Below are 18,967 nucleotides of genomic sequence, written 5' to 3'. Positions count from 1 at the left end.
TATTAATGGTTATTCAGTTATGAATTTTTTCACACATCTGTAAAATACTTTGTTTGATATTGACTGTTGTAAAGACAGACGTCATAGTAGCATAACAGATCTGCAACTGTTCTTTTCACTTCACAGGTCAAAACAGTTATCCCTGACTTTTTGTAAAAGGGAAATTGTACAGAATTAACATGTAGCAATAAAACATAAATGCTTGATGTAAAGCTAATAAATAACACCTGTATGAGGAAAAGAGATCTGATTTTATGTTTACAGTTAAACAAAAACAGCAACAACAACAACCACCCAATCCACTCGGAGGAAAGTTGACCAAAGAAGGTCCCATACTGCAGCCCACAAAACCCAAACCATCTGTCATCAGAGGCCCCAGGACATCCTCAAAGATCCCACACGCCTTACAGCAGCACAAGACACCTTAGATGGTCCTATATTAAATTATAGCACAGCAAATCTTTTAATTCATAATAAACAAGCTAACAAGAAGCTGGATGCAGATTTGCCATTTACAAAAGATGGATGTAGCCTTTGGGTCTGAGATGTTCAGTCAGTGTAGAAGTGCTTTAAACTCCTCGGGATCTAAACAGAAGACCAACTGTATACAAGACTCGGGGAAAACTATAACATCCATTCATCCACCCACTCTATCACCCTGTAAGAGGGGCCCATCCCAACTGTCACAGGGTGAGAGAAGTGGGGCACACACAAGACGGGTGGTCATTCAATCACACCTTCAATTTAGGATGGCTATGCCTTTACTTGTTTTTGTACCGTGGGAGGATCTCTGCATAACCACGAAGAACCATGTAGACACAAGAAGAACATGCAAACAGGGCGCAGCTGGCTGCTCGATTCAAACCAACAAGCTTCTTGATGCGAGGCGACAGCGCTGACCACTGCACCACTCTGCCCCACAAGTTCTCGCCGTGCCGTCTTATGCACGACAACATGGTGAAAAATAACACTTCACTACCAGTGCCTGAATTTTTACAGAAATAGAAATGATGACAAAATGCTCATTGAATTGAAATTAGTTGCATTCATATCTTCTCTTACTGTTGGAGAGATGATCCAGTGTGAGTCCTGCATTTCTTTCTCTCTGTGATTGAAGTCCAAATAATTATTGATAGTACAGAAATGTCTAAACTGAGTCACTGCACACATTCAATTCACACTGACATGCTTTGACCTACACATCTGGTCCTCACAAACGACAAGATGGCAGACCTGGAGCTTCACAATGAAGTTTATTTTCTATAGAACCTATGGGGGTGTCCACTTTCTCACCCATCGCTCAGTAAGTATGAGATTGAATTTCCAATAATCTTTATGTCATTGTTTATAGATTTAGTGATGCAAATCAAATAAAGGTAATCAATTTGCTCAGTATCAACAACAACTTTCTCAAACTTGTTTACCACAGAAAACATTTTTGCAAAAATATAAGTGGAATTGATTTGGTTTGAAATTAGAGACCCGGAGGAAGCTCGTCGCTGATCAAACTCCAGCTTTATTTGTCAAAATCAAATATTTCTTCAAATATCCGGCGGGGTTCTGCGATCACCTCCTCCACAGAAGCAGAGCCCTTCCCCTGCTTTTCCTCACCTTCCTCCTCAGTCCACATCACTCCACCACCTCCAAACGGCCACTCCAAATCCTTCACCGTTTTCTCCACCTTATCCATCGGAAGCGCTGCTGTCACCACCGGCTGTGACGTCCACCTCCACTCAGTCATGACTGACTCCGGTGCCGCTGTTGTTTTGGTGGAGATCGTGTTCCTCTTCAGGGAGCCGATGGCTTTCGCTTTAGGTTCTATGGTCCACGGCCGACTGCTGATTATTTGAGTCTCTGGAAAAGTTGAAAATGTTTTAATATTCAATCATTTAATTCCAGCAGAAAGCAAACAATTATTTTTTTTTTTTTTAAACAAAGAAAAGTTTAAGTGATGATTCACCATTGGATGCTGAAGAGCTACAGTTGGAGTCACAGCAGCTGCACACTGTGTCTGATCCATACAGCTCAGCCCATCTGCACAAAGCAGCAAAGACAACAGACGCTTTCAATATCATCATATCACAGCGTTTTTAAGAAGAGCTTCAGGGGAAATCTAACCTTCTGGCCTTTGTGTCGTAGTTGCAGGACTTGGCTGTGGGTGTAGGCACCGAACTGCTCACAGACATGATGCAGTGCATGTACAGCTGCTGCAGCAGATACAGAAAAAGTAAGTTTACTCTATTAGCTTTTAAATCGCTTTATTCAGTCAAACCACACTGACTCCCAGATATTCCCAAAAATGTTGTTTTTTTTTTTTTTTGTTTTGTTTTTTTTTTTAATATGGGGACCAAATCTAACCCAATTTAATTTAAAAAGGGGTCAGCCATCCAAAACCACTGAATTTTTACAGTTACACATGCACAGGCTTAGCAAACAATTAATTTGCATGAAGCAAATGATTAACAGTGAAAGATGAGTAACTATAACAATGCGCCTGCATAAAGAAGCTCTTTGCTTGTTTTAAATATAAGACTTCTGCTTTACTCAAATTTTTAAATCAAGCGGGTAAAGGCACATGTCGAGATCTACTTACTTCTCAGTACACATGCAAGCCATCACTGATTTACGGCAAAGAACTTGGGATAAAATAAAGTACAAGAACATATGAAGCACATTATAGTCTGGTGACACTTCGGCTGACCTGGCCCATCATTCCCTTGAACAGGAACGCATCCACAGAGAATCTCACAGCATCGTTTCTGTACGGGATGAACCTGGAGCGCCCGCCTTTGCTTTCAACCATACATCTTTATCAGAAAGAGAAAACAGCTGACCATGGCATGATTTTTTTTAATAATGCTTCAGCTTTTTTGACGTGTGACATTCATTACCCAAAGTTTCTCACAACAGGGAATCTAAGCGTGAATGTGTGGGACTTCTCTGGAGTGGCATAACACGAGTGGATGTACAGTCTCTCATCGTGGGACATGGGCAGGGCCTCGGCCTGAAAGTACATGGGCTTTCCGAGCACGTACTGATCTGATGGGGACAGCCTTTCCCATTTCGCTAAAAGGAAAATAGGACAGTAAATTAGCAGTAAAGCGACAGGAAAAGCACCTGCAAAGCTCACTCACACTTTAAAAACAAATCATTTTGATAGCAGTTGTGTGAAAGCAGCTTTGCAAAGTGCTCAAACTGCAAAAATTCACCTGAATATCGACGGAATATCTACTGGACAAAGTATTTTCCAGACAATCTGCAAAATCCTTGACGTGTCAGTTAGGAGTAAAGTTGGTGCCAAAAACAAAATATTAGTAGCAAAGAATGAATCTCTGAAGTCAGCTTGCTACATGATTAAAACCTTGTGTTCCCTGGATATCTTAGCTCATAAAGCATCAACATATTTATGAGGGTGACGTCACCATGGCGCCACCAAGCAGTTTGTTTGTTAGCAGCATGACTCAAATAGTTATGAACACATCTGGATGAAATGTGGCACCAACTTAAGAAATTAATGTTTCTATTCAGATCTGGATTCAATCACTATAGGGAGGATTTTTTATCTTTATGAAATACAACAAAACTGGACATTTAACTTGTGATCTTCATAAACACATCAAATTGAAATAATTAAATGTTTGGTAATCTAAATAAAATACATCATTATTCCAGATATAAATGTCCTCCTGGATCCAAAGACTCATGATTAGTGTGGAGGTGTGTACTAGGATACTGTGCTTAAAGAAACAGTGACTCAGCAAAACCACACGAGTGATTTTGACATTAATCTGTTTCTAGCACCTGCACAGAGTTGCAAGCTTTGCATTTGTCACATTAACATCAAGGTCTTGCTTCTGAATGATATTGAAAAATGTTTATCAAAAATTAATTTAATTTGATAAACAAAGACCACCAAGAACCTCAGAAATCCACCGGGGTTTAATAACTGCACACATTTCTGTAGGTTTACCGTTTCGTGGCGTCAGACTGAATTTAGCTCCGTTCTTTACTCGTTTGAAGAGCCTGCGTATGGGCACCTTTGGTATGTAGCCAATTTTGTAGGTGTATTGGTACCTAAAAGGTTGTTAGCATTAAAAAAAAAATAATGGAAAAACAGCATTAATAAACAGTTTGTGTGTTATGAATAAGTTTCTGTCTGTCCTCAATTTAATCTTTTAAGCTCACCTGTTAAAATAACATGACACAGGTAGGTTGAAGGGCACCACTCGCCTGATTGGTCCTTTGAGTCTCGGTGGGTCGTAACGAAGTGTGTTTGAATAGACAACCTGGTTATCAATGATCTGCAACCAGAATTTTTATATTAACATTTAAATAAAACTTTGTCTACAGTTATGAGACAGGCTTTTATGGCTCAGCAGTGAGCTGAATGCCAACAGTGAATCACAGCAGGTGTAGACATAATCTTACTCAACATGTAATCCTAATCTTATGACTGAAGATTTAGTCAAAAAACTAAAATTCAAATATAAATTACTGCAGTACATGAAAATGTTATGGAAACATACATTTAAACTACTTTTATTGAAATATATCTATTGTTTTCTTATTTGTTCAATAGGAATATGAAATCTTACAGTAATGCTGACATCATCGGGTGTTTTGTGTCACCTGACCAAAACTCCAAACACTCAAAAAGGTTTATCTGACTGTGGTGTCCTACTACAGAGCCCCTTAGTGGACAAACGAGGGTATAAATATATAAATATGTCCACATCTTTCCAGCACAGAAGATTTCTCTATGCAATCAGATGAATAATGCAATACTTTGATTAATTTGTGTGACAGAAATAAGTGCATATACAGACCGGTCATTGAAGCTAGGAACAGGGGGACAAAGACTTGTCCTCCAGCTCTCAGTAAATATGTGTCCTTATGTTCTGTTAATAAATTTGCATTCATTGTGACTTGTTTTGCGCTACATATTTAGCATTTTGTGTTTTATTTAAAGGCAGATTTATTGATTAATAAGTCACTTGTTTAAGTTGGACTTTTGGCAGATTCTGTTCTGCATGGTTCTTGTAAAAAACAACAACAACAACAACAATCTCTTCCAGTATTTTTTCCCCATTTTGTGATCTTATTAAAGATGAATACGCTTAAACAGCAGCACAAAATTCCTGCTCTGAACTAAAAAAAATAATTTTACCCTGCCTGTGCCAAGAAAAAGTCAGATATTGTTGAAATAGTATAATGGATGCTTCTGTATGCAACTCCAAAGATGGACATATTTATAGCTCATCTATAATTTTTCTTTTTCATATTTTCTGTGTGTGTGTGTGTGTGTGTGTGTGTGTGTGTGTGTGTGTGTGTGTGTGTGTGTAAGTAACAGTAACCCCTGTGAGCCAAAGGTCCAGTTTAACAGTTTCCCCCCCGACTCTTGGCTCGGTGTGACGTCATAAAGTTAGTTCCTCTGGCAGTGAGTACAGAAAACCAATCGCCTCCTGATCAAGCCTACATTTGCCAGGGGGAACCAATCAGAAGCAAGCTTTTTTTAAAGTGAGGTGAGGCATCTTGCTCCAGACAGAGGGTGAACTTGGGGCTGTAGGCCCGGTAATCGGTAAAATTAAACAAATCAAGCAAAGCTACTCTAGTGAGTCCAAGAAATAAGTAGTACCAGGCCCAGTTTAACCTACTGGAGCAAAGCCTGGCATATAACTGACATGTTCACCGTTTTAGATGTCGTCATTGGTGTAACAGTTCTGTGTCCACTGTAACCCACTAAAGACGCAAAACAAAGCTGTCTTTTTTAACTGGTTAATCATCTCGGACAAGAACAGAAAATCAGTATAATTCCGTTTTTAATTCTCTGGGGTCCTTTCTTGCCTGAGACTCACCGTGCGCTTGGTTCCACACATACCGAGGCCATACTCAAAATAAAAGTAATCCCTCGTGGATTTGCTGGCTGTGCACGTGCCCAGCTTGAGCTGAGACCGGGCTTCACCCGTTCCCAGAAGGCTCCTCTCCACCTGGACTTGCATCTTTGTCCGCTTACACGTAGTCTTCACGGAAACATCCGAGACGCTGGGCGGAGTGGATTTGGGCGGAATAGGGAGCAGGATGTCCCGGACGCGCTCGGGCAGAGGCTCCACTCCCGTGCCCCTGAGCGGAGAGAAGTACTCCTTATCCACCAGCGGCACTTGAGAGTCCAGAAACACCGGGAGGTGGAGGTACGGCGGCGAAAGGAGAGTCGGCGTTTCTCTCCGGGGAACTTTTCTCATCACCTGCGCTGTCTGCTCCGAAGGCCGAGGGGCCGCTGTCCCCGCTTCAGTGGACGCAAACACGGGCAGCAAGAGAAGGAAAGGTAGGTAAAGCATGCCCGGAAATCCCAGTGACATACAACAAAGTGTCCGAAAGGGCGGAAGGTTGGCTGTCACGGCTGATGATGCTCTCCTCATGTGGAGGTAAATTAACAACACCTGGCGCAGATGGACAGCAAAGGGCGCCACTCACCGGCTGTTTGAAGTAAAAACAACGTTTTGATGTTTTCCAGGAGGATCACCTGACCTCCCCCAGAATCAGCTGCTTTTTCATAGTTAATTAAAACGCGCAATCTCTCATACTATGAAAGATTTCCCAGTTACAGGCTCTGTTAGTACAGAAGGTTGCGTTGACATTTTGTGCTTTTACATTTGCTTTATTTTTCCAGCATTTTTTTTTGTCTTTCAGAAGTACAGAAGAAGACATATATTCAGTTTTCAGGGCAGAAAACAGCATGATTTTTGTTATTGAGCATCTGGTCATGGGATCAGCATCTCATCATGAAACATATATTTTCAATGCAAAATGCCACCAATTTAATGTCTATGATACAGAGGAACAGGAACAATTGGTACCCTGGATGTTTAGTCTACATTTTGGTGCCAGGCTGTGACTCGTCACTGTTTGTGTTCTAAAAGGAGTGAAAAGATTCACCATCTGGTGACAGATGTTCTTATCCTGACTGTTTCAATAACAGGAATCGATTCAATCTGAATAAAAAACCTTTACACTTCTACAGGTTGCATGCTTTGTAAAACCAACACATTTAACTCAATGGACCTCCAAAACACCTGCTGATATATACAAAGGACTGTTAAAGAAAGGCAGTAGTGATGTGCGATACCACTGATTTCCTTTCCGTCGAGTCGTATCGACGATACTGATCCGATACCAATACTCTCTACAAAAACTTAATGTTTCATTGTATTTCATAATACAATATATAATTGTATTATGTAGTCGTAATAATATAACTTCATAATGATTACAGGACATCAGACTACTTGTTCATATTGCTTAATAATGTAGAATTATCATGTAGAAATTAAAAACAAAACTGAAGTTTTGCACTATTTGAACACGTTGCCTGCCTGCAGCACTAAAGGACTCCGCGAAATTCATCTGTCTCCCCTAGCAGCACCTGTCCCTCTCCTCCTCTTCAGTTCGCCTCAACATACGCTCGTCATATTCTGTGATATGATTTACTCTGAGGTGTTTGACAGGTTAGTGGTGTTGACACAGCACCTCACTGTCTTGCCACATGTATCGCAAACCACGTCTCGGCCGTTTGTGGAGGTAAAATACGTCCACACATGACTCCGTTCACGCTCAGCCATTGTTGTGAGTGCCCACGCCAGGGGCTGCCACACATTTATACATTTATATTTCGCATATGACTGTGAAAGGCGTAAGAGGAAGTAGTTCCTTCCAATTTAGACGATCAGAATGATATAGTTTCTTTCCACTGTGTTCCTGTTAATGAAAAACTACAAATTTACCTCAAAGTACTAAAATACCGATATTTTAATATGAGAATCGATTCTAGAATATAAATTACTGGTATCGGAAGAATCTGCACACCACTAAAAGGCAGTCATATCAGTATTTTAGAATGTTTCCATCCTGCTCGTCAGAAACTTCAGGTCATGAAATAAATGCACAGAACAAAGATTTTAAAATGAAAATATCCGCAGGTGAATTCATGCCTCAGATTAATACACTGTAACTGGTTAATGCAGGTAAATTGTTACGATATAAATATGCATATGAACTAAATGTGCAGAGGCTAAAGAAAGCCTGTTTCACTGTGATTCACTGGGATTGGTTTGTATCCAGAAACACAGACATATCATAAAAATGAGCAAAAATTAATGAAGACAAAATATTATAAATGGACTCAAACCTTCAAGACCTGCATATACTGAACGACAAAACGTTTTTTTTAATTTTGTGAGATTTTTGGATCCAACAGAAAATTTACCAGGACATTGTTTGTTTTAAACGTTGTACTTTTTCATGTGTGTCTGTGTGAATTTGGATATTACAGGATGGCTGCTGTGTTGCCTGGGATTACTCCTTATCCCCTACCCATCCCTGTTGCTGGTCACGTGCTCTATAATGTTGTACTGTGGACATTTCTGTGCAGAGGAGTTTTTTTGTTTCCTGTTCTCATGCTGTCCTCCTATAGGAGCCCAGCATGAGTAGAGGTCTCTTTTTTTCCTCTTGTACTTTCCCATTGTAGTGGACATTTCAGTGGTTTTTCTGTAATGCAACCGTTCTCTGACTTGTATCCCCATGTGATGTCTGTGTAGTGTGTGTAAGGTCGGGGGCGGGTTCATTCCACTGCAGGGCAACCTGCCACTGCATGTGGCGAATAAAATTTGAACTTGAACTTGAACTACACTGGTGCGCTTGCCTTATTGTTACCGATTTACTGTTAGAGTAAAAATAAATAAATATAGTGTTTTAAAAAAGTTTAGTACAGCTTTTGTCCATTAGAGGGCGGAAATAGGAACTCTATCTCTGCCAAACTGCTTTATATCATTGACTATTCACCAAACGGAGTACAGAGTTAGAAGTGTGAATAATGTCCCAATCCAGTAGGGGGCAGCAGATGTAGCAGCGCCATTACACAAGTGAGTGTTGCAGCATTCATTGGTGAAGGTGAAGTTGAGTCCCAGCGCGTATTTTTCACCCGTGATTCCGCACAGGGAGGGCAGGACGCAGCTCTTCTCGTACAAAACCACACGGAAGTCCCCTGAAAGAAAGAAGCAAATCACACTGACACACTCCTCCCCGAGCCGGGCGCTGACCTTTCTCGCTTCTTTTTCTCAGTTTTGATTCATTTAAATTTGACTTTCAGTGACTCGAGTTGAACTCACCTTTCTCACCCACGGCTCGGCTGGACAGGCAGAGCTGCCCAGGTGGACACTTCAGGGGGAATCTGATGCAGTCCAGAGGGGAGATGGTGGGGAACACACAGGTGTAACAGAAGAGGGGAACTGAAGTACAGATGTGAGTTTTGCATGTGAGCCACAGTAAAAAAAAGTCAACTGAATCATAATAATCACAAAATACAAGGATGGTAAAAACGGATGTCTTTTAAACTGCCTTTTAAAATGTACTTCAAAATGATTAATCACCGAGATTAATCAGTGGTTAGAATATTTATTTGTTGCAGCCCTAATATGATGAAACACACTGCTTTCTCTTTACCACTAACACGAATGTTAACCACTTCTTCTTTCAGCTGCTTCCTTTAGAGGTCACCATCTGCAGATCCTCCTCCACTACATCACGCATCTTCTCTGAGGTCTTCCTCTTCCTCCTGCCTGGTGTTAAACATCCTTTCTAAAACATATCCACCATCCCTTCTCTGCGCATGTCCAAACAAACTCAGGCTCGCCTCTTCTGATATATTAGCTTCTAATCCTGTCCGGTCACTCTCAGTGAAATCCTGCCTCGTGTTGTTTTATCAGTGCCACAGTCTCCAAACCATACGTCACAGCAGGTCTCACTACCGTCTTATAAACCTTCCCTTTTACTCTCACATGTATCCTTCTGTCTCACCTCCACCCACTCCACCCTGCGTGCACTCTCTTGTGCACTGTCTGTTAGCCTCAGCTATTTAAACTCTTCTATGTTAACTACCTCTGATTGCTAATGCACTTGGATATTTCTTATGGAACGGCATCATGTGACACAAAGAGGTTTTTTATATGTACAAGTAATACAAAGATCAAACATATTCATTACTAAACAAAAATATTTCTGTATTTTAAAATAATTTTATTTGGGCAGTTTTATAAGGTGTAATGGTTCCAGTTTCCCAGTTACATCTTTCTTCATCTCACATTAAAGCTACTTAAATAGTTCTTTTCCAAAAATTTCATACATCAAACAATGAGGGGAAAATAATAGATCTTAATTATGCAAGAAAATAAGGTTTTTTATATTAATGTTAACCTTGGAGTTTTCTGTCTGCTATAGCTGCATGGATTGTGCCTTTAAACACACGAGCAGAAGCATGCACACACCGTCTTTGCTGACTTACCCACAGCTGGAAGTAAACACAGGAGAAGCAGAGAGCCAAGCAGCTTCGACATCACTGATGTTTCTGTCTCACCAGGAGAAAATCCTCCTGCCGGTCGACGCTTCAGCTCTTAAAGGCGTTTCTTTCAGAATATTTTCTAGAATGAATCCGCTGTTTTCATCTTGAATTCAAGAAATCAAGTTGTTTTTTGTTTGTTCTTTTAATTTAAAGCTAAAGTTTTACAAACTAGCTTCACGCAGACGGAGCAGCCACAGAGATCTGAAGGTAAATCTCTTACTGGTTTCTCTTAATATTCCCTTAATCAACTCTGGGAGAATCTCCCACCCCACTCCTTATGATTAAATTAGACTGTTAGACTTCTGTTCGAAGCCATGGCTGCTTAGAAAAGGTCCATTCAGACTTAAGATAATCAACGGGGCTTTATGAAGAAAATCCACATCTGTGTAGCTTAAAATGTGGAAAAAGTGGAAAGTATTAAGCTTTCTTGAGGTTTTTTTTCTAAAGAATGATGTGACATGTGTCTGTACTGAGGTGAAGCAGGGCAGGTTTATTAAATCACATCTCATCTCCTAATGAAAGACGTTGAGTTTGGTGGGAGGGATGTCAAGTGACCTGCAGTCCCATGACGAGAAAAGTGATTAGAAGCAATGAACAGTCCCACAGTTTCAAACTGAACACAGGGTGATTTCATGTTTTTGCACAGTAAGATTTGTTCATAGTGTTTGCATTGAGATAATCTGCAGTATATGATTATTGTGTGTTAGATAAGATAATCGAATTACTCCATCTCTGGATACTTTTTCCTATTTCTGTTTTTCAGGCATACAAAAAGTCATTCTTTCCATTGTTGTTATTATTGTTATTTCAATAACAGATAGCCTAATTAGATCAGAATGAAAGTGTGTGTGTGTCTGTGGAGTGATACGCTGTCTTGAGAGAAACCCACAGAATTATACTGGTTTCAAACCCAGAGCTGAATTCTGTGGAGCTGCTGAAGATTTCATCCTAACAGCACAGGCGTTAAACTCTCCAGTGAGAGAAGGCAGCTCAAACAAAGCTCTCTTTTTTATTTCATCTCTCCTACTGTACATCACAATTTCATTGCACATGTACAATGACAATAAAGGCTATTCTATTCTATCAGGCCAGACTGCAGAATAACAGCCTGCAGTATTTAGCATGCGATTCCTAAATGCTGCAGTTCTTTGAGTGTCCACTTGATGATAGCTCCAGATGCCTGTTGGTGCAAACAACAAACAGACATACCCCATGGTCTTTGATTTTGTATTTTAAGTGTCAAAGATGGTGTTTTGCTTCTCCCACCCCAACCAATCACAGCAGATGGCCCCGCCCCTCCCTGAGCATGGTTCTGCCGGAGGTTTCTTCCTGTTAAAAGGGAGTTTTTACTTCCCACTGTCACCAAAGTGCTTGCTCATAGGGGGTCATATGATTGTTGGGCTTTTCTCTGTATCTACTGTACAATATAAAGCACCTTGAGGCGACTTTTTTTGTGATTTGGCGCTATATAAATAAAATTGAATTAAATTGAATTGAATCGAACAGTGCTCATTTTTTTGGAGCCAGAAGTTGTCGTATTTAACAAGATGATGCAGTATGAGGCTATCAGCTCAGAGTTTGGTTAGAATATCCATCCTCAGATCAGACAGCTCAGACACACTAGAATTTAAATCTGGAGAACAGGATTTTTGGATGGGCTGTACCAACAGAAGAGTCTGAGATTAACATGAAAAGTTATAATAATACTTGTCGGTGTAAAAAACTCTCTCATCATCTGCATGATGGTGATATGCAAATGATGATCAAGTCAAAACTCTAAACTGTATGCCTGTGATCGTTGGACCCTCAGGCAGCCCTGCATTAAAAACCAACATGATTCAGTCATGGAAACAACTGCATGGACTCAGCAACATTTCCAGAAATCACAGTCTTTGAACACAGCTCTCTGCGCCATCCCCAAAAGCAGGGTAACGCACAACCATGCAAAGAACTTCTCTGGGGAAAAAGCTCGTTAAAAGGCAAAGTGGAAAATTGTTCTGTGGACAAACTGAAATCTGAAATTCTTACTGGAAAACATGGACACTGTGTCCTCCAGACTGAGGACGAGAGGGACAATCTGACTTATTATCAGAACTCAGTGCTGGAGAGGCCTGCTTGCATTCCAGACTTTTCATCAACATAAAACCTTTGAAGCATCATGAAACAAGAAATATAACTGGTCCAGCAGCTGCTCTCCCCAGACCCTGGACATTTAGGGACTGGATATAAAAGAAGAGGGGCCACAGGACACTGCCACACAATCTGTCCCAACTTTTTTGAGACGTGTTGCCACATCAAATTCAAAATGAGCTAATATTTCCAAAATTGTATATTTTCTAAGTTGAAACATGTAATGTTTTGGTTTGTGAATAAAATGTGTTTTTTCTGAAATTTGCAGATCACTTGTGTATTAAATATCTATGATTATGTAATACAGTTCAACTAAAACTAAACAGCTTAGGAAAAAACATAAATAAGCCAAAGAAACAAGACTGTGCATGAACATTTTACCTTAAAGTGCATTTTCAAGCTGTTCTAATGTTCTTTAACCTGTAAATAGTTCCCCTCATTAACTAAATTAGCATCACAGCGCCCCTTGCTGGAGGAAGGCGGGCATGGCTCGCTTGTCGACCTGCTGACGCCTCATGCGGACCACAGCTGCGTCCACCTGAGCTGCAGCTCTCTTGCCCTGCAGGTCATCCAGCAGCTGCAGACATGTGTGTTCCAGCTTCCCCAGCTCACCCTCAGAGGACTTAAGACATCGTCTGAGCGCTGCACCGCTCTGAGAGACACACAGGAAACACATTTCAAAATGATTTTGTTTGTCTGAGGAAAAATGAGAGGTTAGAGTGATAAACCACTTTGCTTTTTTAATACAAGTGAACACCAGCCACTGTACTCCATAATGATAATGATACGAATCCTGGTAAATGTTCAGTTTGTGTTTATTTTTAGTCGTATCTGACATGCAAAGCATTATTAAGCATCATTTTAAAGACTGAGCTGAAGAGTGAGACTGTGCTTCACGCCTATCGTTCTGCTTTGAGGTCACAATTTATTTTTGCAAACTTTAAAATGCATGAGGCAGAATTTAGAAACAAGTCTCAGCTTCAGTTTCTGCAGACAAACATGCAGATTAGTTTCTGCTGAGTTCAAGTGCAAACTAACATCACCCCAGAGCATTCAGCTCACCCTGTATTTGGATTTTTTTTTTCTTTGTACAAATGTGTATTAAATATTTATCCATCAGTAATCAGTAAAGTTATTAAATGTTACCAGAATATAAAAAAGAAAACATGATTGGAAATATTAAAGCTGCAGATTAATTATGTTCAATTTATCACTGGTTCAGTTTGCATGTGAAAGGCACCGTCCATGTTGACACACCTGCAGCAGAGTCTGTTAGCTTAGTCGTTTCAGCACAAAAGGTCCAGCTGGCTTAGAGTACACTCCCAGCTTAGCATCACAGTGCAAACACACACACGTAACCTCAGCAGTCAGAGACTCAGATACCTGACATCAGGACGAGGTAAAGGCCAAAACACACTTCAGGAAGTATGATAATGAATGTGGCAGCCGAATGTGTGTCGGACGCACCTGAATGAGCTGAGCAGCTTCAGGTAACTGTGTCCCCGGGTGTCTCTGATAAACCTTCACCAGAGGCCTGTTGAGCTTCTCTCTGGACAGAAGATCGCCGCTGTACTCTGGACCCTGTGAGCAGGACAGCGTGAGCCAAACGTTTTCATGAAATCTCAAATAAACACGCTCCACACGCTCTCTGACCTGTGCTCTGCCGTGGCTGTGACGAATGCAGTTGATCTCCCTCTGCTTACGAAACATGGCCTGCCGGGTGGCTGCAGACGTCAGCGCCAGATTTTGCTACAGAAGACAGAATGATAGTTAAGTATGTGTTATTACTTTAATACAAAAATGCACTTCTGCATTAATTCAGGATCTTTTTACCTGCAGAGTGACTGTCTCTGCAATTTTTTTCACCAGGCCGTCGTTGACAGCGCAATGAGCAGCTTTCTGCCTGCTGATGGCGCTGGTTAGCGTCCGTCTGATGGTTTCTCTCAGTAGCTGCGACTGGTTGACCCTCAGGGAGGACGACTCTGAAGCCTTTTTACACTCTGCAAGAGAAGCAGGGGATATCCTATCTGTCAATTTTAATCCTGAGGACACAGGAGATCTGTTTTAAGATGATCTGCTCTTTCTCTGAGTGTGAGCAGGGACACTGGCTGTGTAGATTAGTGACCACACACAAAGCAACTAATTCGTTTAATTAAAGTTCTGGAGTTTATACTTCTCTGTTTTTAGGATCTTGTTTTGAAAATATATAATTTATGTGTGGTGTAAGAACTGTGCTGTTCTTTTTCTCACTTGTTTCATTGATATTTGGGCAAAATTTGCTCTTATTTCTTATATAATTTCTTAACGAGAGCTTCTCCTTGTCCTGAGTGTACCTGGAGTAAAGGGGCTGATGGGGTCTGTTTTGATAAAGGTCTGAGGTGCAGAGTCATGTCCTCCAGCAGATCCACTGAGAGGGAGCAGTTCCAGTACTCGAGCCCTCTCACTGGCACAGTCCAGCAGCTGTCTGCTGCTCTCACCCAGGGCCTTAAAGAAGAAGGCAGGAAATAATGCATTAGGACAGCAGCTGGCAGACAAATATATAGGTACGGGTTACTTTGCAGAGAGAAAAATGTGGTAAAAAATAACAATAAAAAGTTTCATAAAATAAAATATGTGAGATTTACAAGTGGGGGGTTTTTTCGACTGAAAATGCAAACCGCAAACCAATCGGTTATTTCACAGTGGCTACATGTATCTTTCTGTACAGTCTATGTACATTATTCAGTTATACTCTCTGTTCAGTGCGCTTAGCCAATGCTTGACAACAAACAGCCCATCCAGTTCAGGGGCATTCGGGCCTTTAGCTTATCCCAGCATCCCAGCTCATAAGGCAAATGGTGGACTAGACCCTGAACATGTCCCCGTCTATCACAGGGCCAACACAGAAAGACCTTCATTCAAGCTCACATTCACACATACAGCCTATTCAGAGTCAACAAGCAGTTCTGCTGTGGGGAAAAGCTGCAGCAGCCTAAAGAAACCCATGCAGGCAATCTTTCAATTCTTCATTCAGCTGGTCGAGGCATCAACAGCCTGGATACGCAGCAGAGTTTCAGTAACCCAGTAAACATAAAGATGTTAAGTTTAGCAACCTCAAAGATATATGCTACATGGCTGTTACTTCCTGTTACTCATCCCCTGAAATGCCTGAGCTTTAACTTAAAGGAACAGTTCACCTCAAAAGTGAATTTACATATGTTTCCTCTGGCCTGTAGTTCTAACCAACAAGACTGGACAACTGACTCTAAAACAGACACATCACCGTACCATCTTATCAGTGGGTCTATGCCTTTTCTTGAATATAATGCAACCTAATGGCACTCGCCTTTTGGTCTTCAAAGAACCAAAACAAAGGAACTACTTTTTTTCTACTATCTACATCCACCAAACTTCTAGTCACAAAACTTCTCACAAGTTTTTTGGATTTTTAAATGTGTTAAATTTAAGAGAATTCACTCGGCTCACATCGGAACAGTTTAGGTGGATAAACTGTCCCTATAAATCCAGCAACAACAAAATCTAAAGAAGAAGGGTGGAGGTTAGTGATACCTGAGCATTGTTGTTTTTCTAACCTCTCTCATGCCTGTGAGGGTAGAGTAGAGGGAAAACAAGTCAAGCGATGAAGACAGAGGACTGTAAATCACCTGAAGCTGGCTCAGTGTGGTTTTCAGTGTTCCCTCCAGATCCTGTTTCAGCTCAGCCAGCTCTCTCCTCTCCCACAGCAGCAAGTAATCAGCACCATCTCTCTCCTGCAAAGGGGCAGACCTGTCAGGGCCTCAGTCAACAGCTCTGAACTTCATCAAATAATCCTTGGTGCTGGATTAACTCTCAGTGACACTGGAGGTAATAAAGATTTAATGCTGTATGTGTGTGAGGCAAGCAGGCAAGTTTTTGCACTTGAAATCCTGAAAATGATCCTGAGGTGCCGGGCAGAAAATACTTCACCACGGTTGAGCATCTTTAACACCAAAGTAGACAGAAGAATTTCAGCATTTTAAGTGTTGTGTAAGCTTGCCGTCTCAGTGGTGGATGGCCTCCTGGTTCTCCCCTCCGAGCTCTTCTGGTTGATGGTCAGATTGGTCCTAAGACTGCGCAGCATCCTCTCCAGATGTCCTCGCTCCCTCTCCAGCTTGACACCTTCCTCGGTCACTCTGCCAGCCTGCCTGCGCAGCTGGACCTCCACCTCCCGAACTCTGCGCATGTAGTCAGCAACTACAGCAACACTGGCTCCGGCACACTGCTCACGCAGGCTGGAAGGTGGGAACGGGGCCACAGGTGTCCTCTGAGAGCCACCAGGGAACTTTAAAAAAAGCTCAATGTCTGAGTCCAATACTCAAAAACATCAGTCAACTTTAAAAGATGCAGAAGATGAAAATCTAAATAAAAACAAGTGAAGGCTTTTAATATAGGAAGAGTTCGAAAATAAAGGTGTTTTAAGTCTTAAAATGTCTCAGAGATGAGAGTGTTAAATGAATTTAGCTCTGCCTCTACCAACAAGTGTAAAATATTGCTGATTTATAAAGCTGTACTTTCCTCCGTGGGCTTTTCATTGCTCTGCAGTGTTCTGTAAAGAATGTTTCAGTCTGTTTATCTCCTAAAACATCTCATCCTGGCTCCCTACGAGCTGAGATTCCAACCTTTTCAGGCTCATACCCCATAAATTTAACGTCTGCATGCCACTGGACTGGAGTACTGTTGAGCTCACAATGCCCAACACCACAGGATGAGGGCATGGATAGGGTGAGCAGTGGAATGTAGTAGTAGCAGCAGTTTAGTAGATTTACTTAAATACTTTGCTGATTCAGTTTTAATAGACTTTGTTTAAGTATTTCTCTGTGATTCTGTTTTTTAGATGCTTGAATCCAGGAAGAAAATACTCCACATCTGTGTGCACCACACCATTATTTTTGCTTTGCAGATTTTAAATCTATGAATATGTATAATGCTGTATTAAATAAAGCTATTCAGGGGTATAAGTAATTAAAATCACCTCCAGTGTGTTAATGCATTATGAGTAATTTTAATTTAGGTACTTTTAGTATATTTAGATGCTAAAACAGTTGCTCGTGCTGGGTTATGACATAATTAAAAAGACTGATTAAGTCTTTTATTCTATCTTAGTTATTCTGGTCTGTTATCACATTGGATGTTGTATGCATGTGTATATGTATACATGTATTTATGTCCACGTGCATACCTGTGTGTGTCTATACGTATATGCATGTATGTGTACATATATACTTGTATAGACAAGTGTATTTAAGAGTCTGCTTATGTGTATATATATGGATTTTTTGGATCTTCTTTACCTCCTTTATCTTAATTCCTCTTTTTTTTTTATTCCACGTCCCTCTGTTCAGCACTCTGGCCGATACTTGATGTCTTTTAAATTTGCTCTACAAATAAAGCTGCCTTGACTTAATTACAGAGCAAAACAGTTATTCATTATTATTCAATATGAAATGAAGTTTAAACTCTTGTGCAGTTTTCATATGGATTCCTGTAACTGTGAACGCTAGTTTAGAATAGTTTACATATATTTACTTTTAAAATCTATAACTTCAGGCTTTCACACCACCCTGGCACACTGTGGATCGTTTGTCTCACCATGGCTCCTGCACTTTGGGGTCTTGATATCTTCTGGTTGCAGACGCAGTCACGACTCCTCGGTCTGCACGCCTCCGCTCTTATCTTATCTCTGGCTGTGACTTCCGCTGTGCCGTCTGAGCGCTTTAGGCTTACTCCTGCAGCGGCGCTGCTGCTGCCGCTCCGGGGCTGGCTGCACGCAGCGGGCTGCCCGGCTCGAGTCTGCCGGACCAGGCGCTCAGCACGCCGAATGGAGCGGACCGTACCCTCGCGCCAGGACTGCGGTCCGATGGTAACAGAGCCGAGGGGAACCGACTGAACCTGCATCACTATGCTATGAACTGGCCTCATCTGTGACTGCTACCAAGTATCCAGGGTGAAAACTTTGTGTCATCTCCATAGCAACAGTAGCTAAAGTAACTAGAAACTCCAAGCTGTTTGGTGATTGGAGAGAAAATGGAACAGAGGACACGCAGCACTCAGTGTGATCTCCCCCTTAAACTTTCACAGAAACTCTTAAATGACTGTGAAACACAGCTGTGGCGCATCAGTGCTCCTCTCTACTTCGTATCTGGTTCTTTAAAGGAAGGCGAGGACTGATAGAAGACAGTTTACTTAAAAACAAGACAAAACTATAAGAGATGTGAGAATTCTGCAACAGGTGGGGGTGGAAGTCTACAGCTTTAAGCCTCGTGCTTTTAAAGCTTCAGGAGGAGGAAGTCAGGAGCTCTGTGAATGTGCGTGTTTTTAAATATAAAATCTGACTGAAATTAAAATTTAACTTAGACAGTGCTTTAAACCTGCGTTCTCTATAATGACCAGCAGGGGTCGACTCCCTGAAGCCCCCTGTGGCTCCCGTGA

At 41.3% G+C, this 18,967-nt stretch overlaps 3 protein-coding genes across 4 annotated transcripts; all 3 read right to left on the bottom strand.

Annotated features, from left to right (window-relative positions):
- Positions 1–86: 86 nt before the first annotated feature.
- On the bottom strand, positions 87–6,658 carry zp3d.2 (zona pellucida glycoprotein 3d tandem duplicate 2). 2 transcript variants are annotated; one of them, XM_085423916.1, is made up of 8 exons: positions 5,856–6,658; positions 4,186–4,301; positions 3,971–4,074; positions 2,892–3,066; positions 2,702–2,807; positions 2,119–2,207; positions 1,961–2,034; positions 87–1,854 (listed from the first exon to the last, which is right to left on the bottom strand). In XM_085423916.1, the coding sequence occupies exons 1-8, from the start codon at positions 6,414–6,416 to the stop codon at positions 1,517–1,519; spliced, it is 1,563 nt and encodes a 520-aa protein (XP_085280042.1). In that variant the 5' UTR covers positions 6,417–6,658; the 3' UTR covers positions 87–1,516. The 2 variants fall into 2 exon arrangements, with proteins under 2 accessions (XP_085280042.1, XP_085280043.1); XM_085423917.1 differs by having other exon boundaries at positions 2,119–2,204.
- A 249-nt stretch (positions 6,659–6,907) lies between these two features.
- LOC146659939 (uncharacterized) lies at positions 6,908–10,406 on the bottom strand. The gene is made up of 3 exons (XM_085423915.1): positions 10,334–10,406; positions 9,162–9,281; positions 6,908–9,037 (listed from the first exon to the last, which is right to left on the bottom strand). Exons 1-3 carry the CDS (start codon positions 10,383–10,385, stop codon positions 8,832–8,834), a joined length of 378 nt encoding a protein of 125 aa, XP_085280041.1. The 5' UTR covers positions 10,386–10,406; the 3' UTR covers positions 6,908–8,831.
- A 5-nt stretch (positions 10,407–10,411) lies between these two features.
- Positions 10,412–18,824, bottom strand: tektl1 (tektin like 1). Its single transcript, XM_085423914.1, has 8 exons — positions 18,128–18,824; positions 16,536–16,820; positions 16,165–16,269; positions 14,854–15,004; positions 14,354–14,520; positions 14,174–14,269; positions 13,988–14,101; positions 10,412–13,172 (listed from the first exon to the last, which is right to left on the bottom strand). Exons 1-8 carry the CDS (start codon positions 18,455–18,457, stop codon positions 12,975–12,977), a joined length of 1,446 nt encoding a protein of 481 aa, XP_085280040.1. The 5' UTR covers positions 18,458–18,824; the 3' UTR covers positions 10,412–12,974.
- Positions 18,825–18,967: the final 143 nt, after the last annotated feature.

The sequence above is a fragment of the Rhamphochromis longiceps genome, linkage group LG11 (assembly GCF_057381845.1).
Source record: "Rhamphochromis longiceps isolate RC_006_pf linkage group LG11, R_longiceps_female_GT1.1, whole genome shotgun sequence".
NCBI classification, from domain to species: domain Eukaryota; kingdom Metazoa; phylum Chordata; class Actinopteri; order Cichliformes; family Cichlidae; genus Rhamphochromis; species Rhamphochromis longiceps.
This window is presented reverse-complemented; position numbering and strand designations above follow the sequence as displayed.

Excerpts from the sequence above, each read along its gene's own strand:
- LOC146659939 (XM_085423915.1), bottom strand. The coding sequence starts at position 10,385 with ATGTCGAAGCTGCTTGGCTCTCTGCTTCTCCTGTGTTTACTTCCAGCT. Across the intron at positions 9,282-10,333 it reads GTGTTTACTTCCAGCTGTGG|TTCCCCTCTTCTGTTACACC; the intron begins GTAAGTCAGCAA and ends TCTGTACTTCAG. Across the intron at positions 9,038-9,161 it reads CCGAGCCGTGGGTGAGAAAG|GGGACTTCCGTGTGGTTTTG; the intron begins GTGAGTTCAACT and ends TCTTTCTTTCAG.
- tektl1 (XM_085423914.1), bottom strand. The coding sequence starts at position 18,457 with ATGAGGCCAGTTCATAGCATAGTGATGCAGGTTCAGTCGGTTCCCCTC. Across the intron at positions 16,270-16,535 it reads GGCCATCCACCACTGAGACG|GAGAGAGATGGTGCTGATTA; the intron begins GCAAGCTTACAC and ends GCCCCTTTGCAG. Across the intron at positions 14,102-14,173 it reads ACAGCCACGGCAGAGCACAG|GGTCCAGAGTACAGCGGCGA; the intron begins GTCAGAGAGCGT and ends TCCTGCTCACAG.
- zp3d.2 (XM_085423916.1), bottom strand. The coding sequence starts at position 6,416 with ATGAGGAGAGCATCATCAGCCGTGACAGCCAACCTTCCGCCCTTTCGG. Across the intron at positions 3,067-3,970 it reads CAGTCTGACGCCACGAAACG|CGAAATGGGAAAGGCTGTCC; the intron begins GTAAACCTACAG and ends TTTTCCTTTTAG. Across the intron at positions 2,808-2,891 it reads CCTGTTGTGAGAAACTTTGG|ATGTATGGTTGAAAGCAAAG; the intron begins GTAATGAATGTC and ends TTTCTGATAAAG.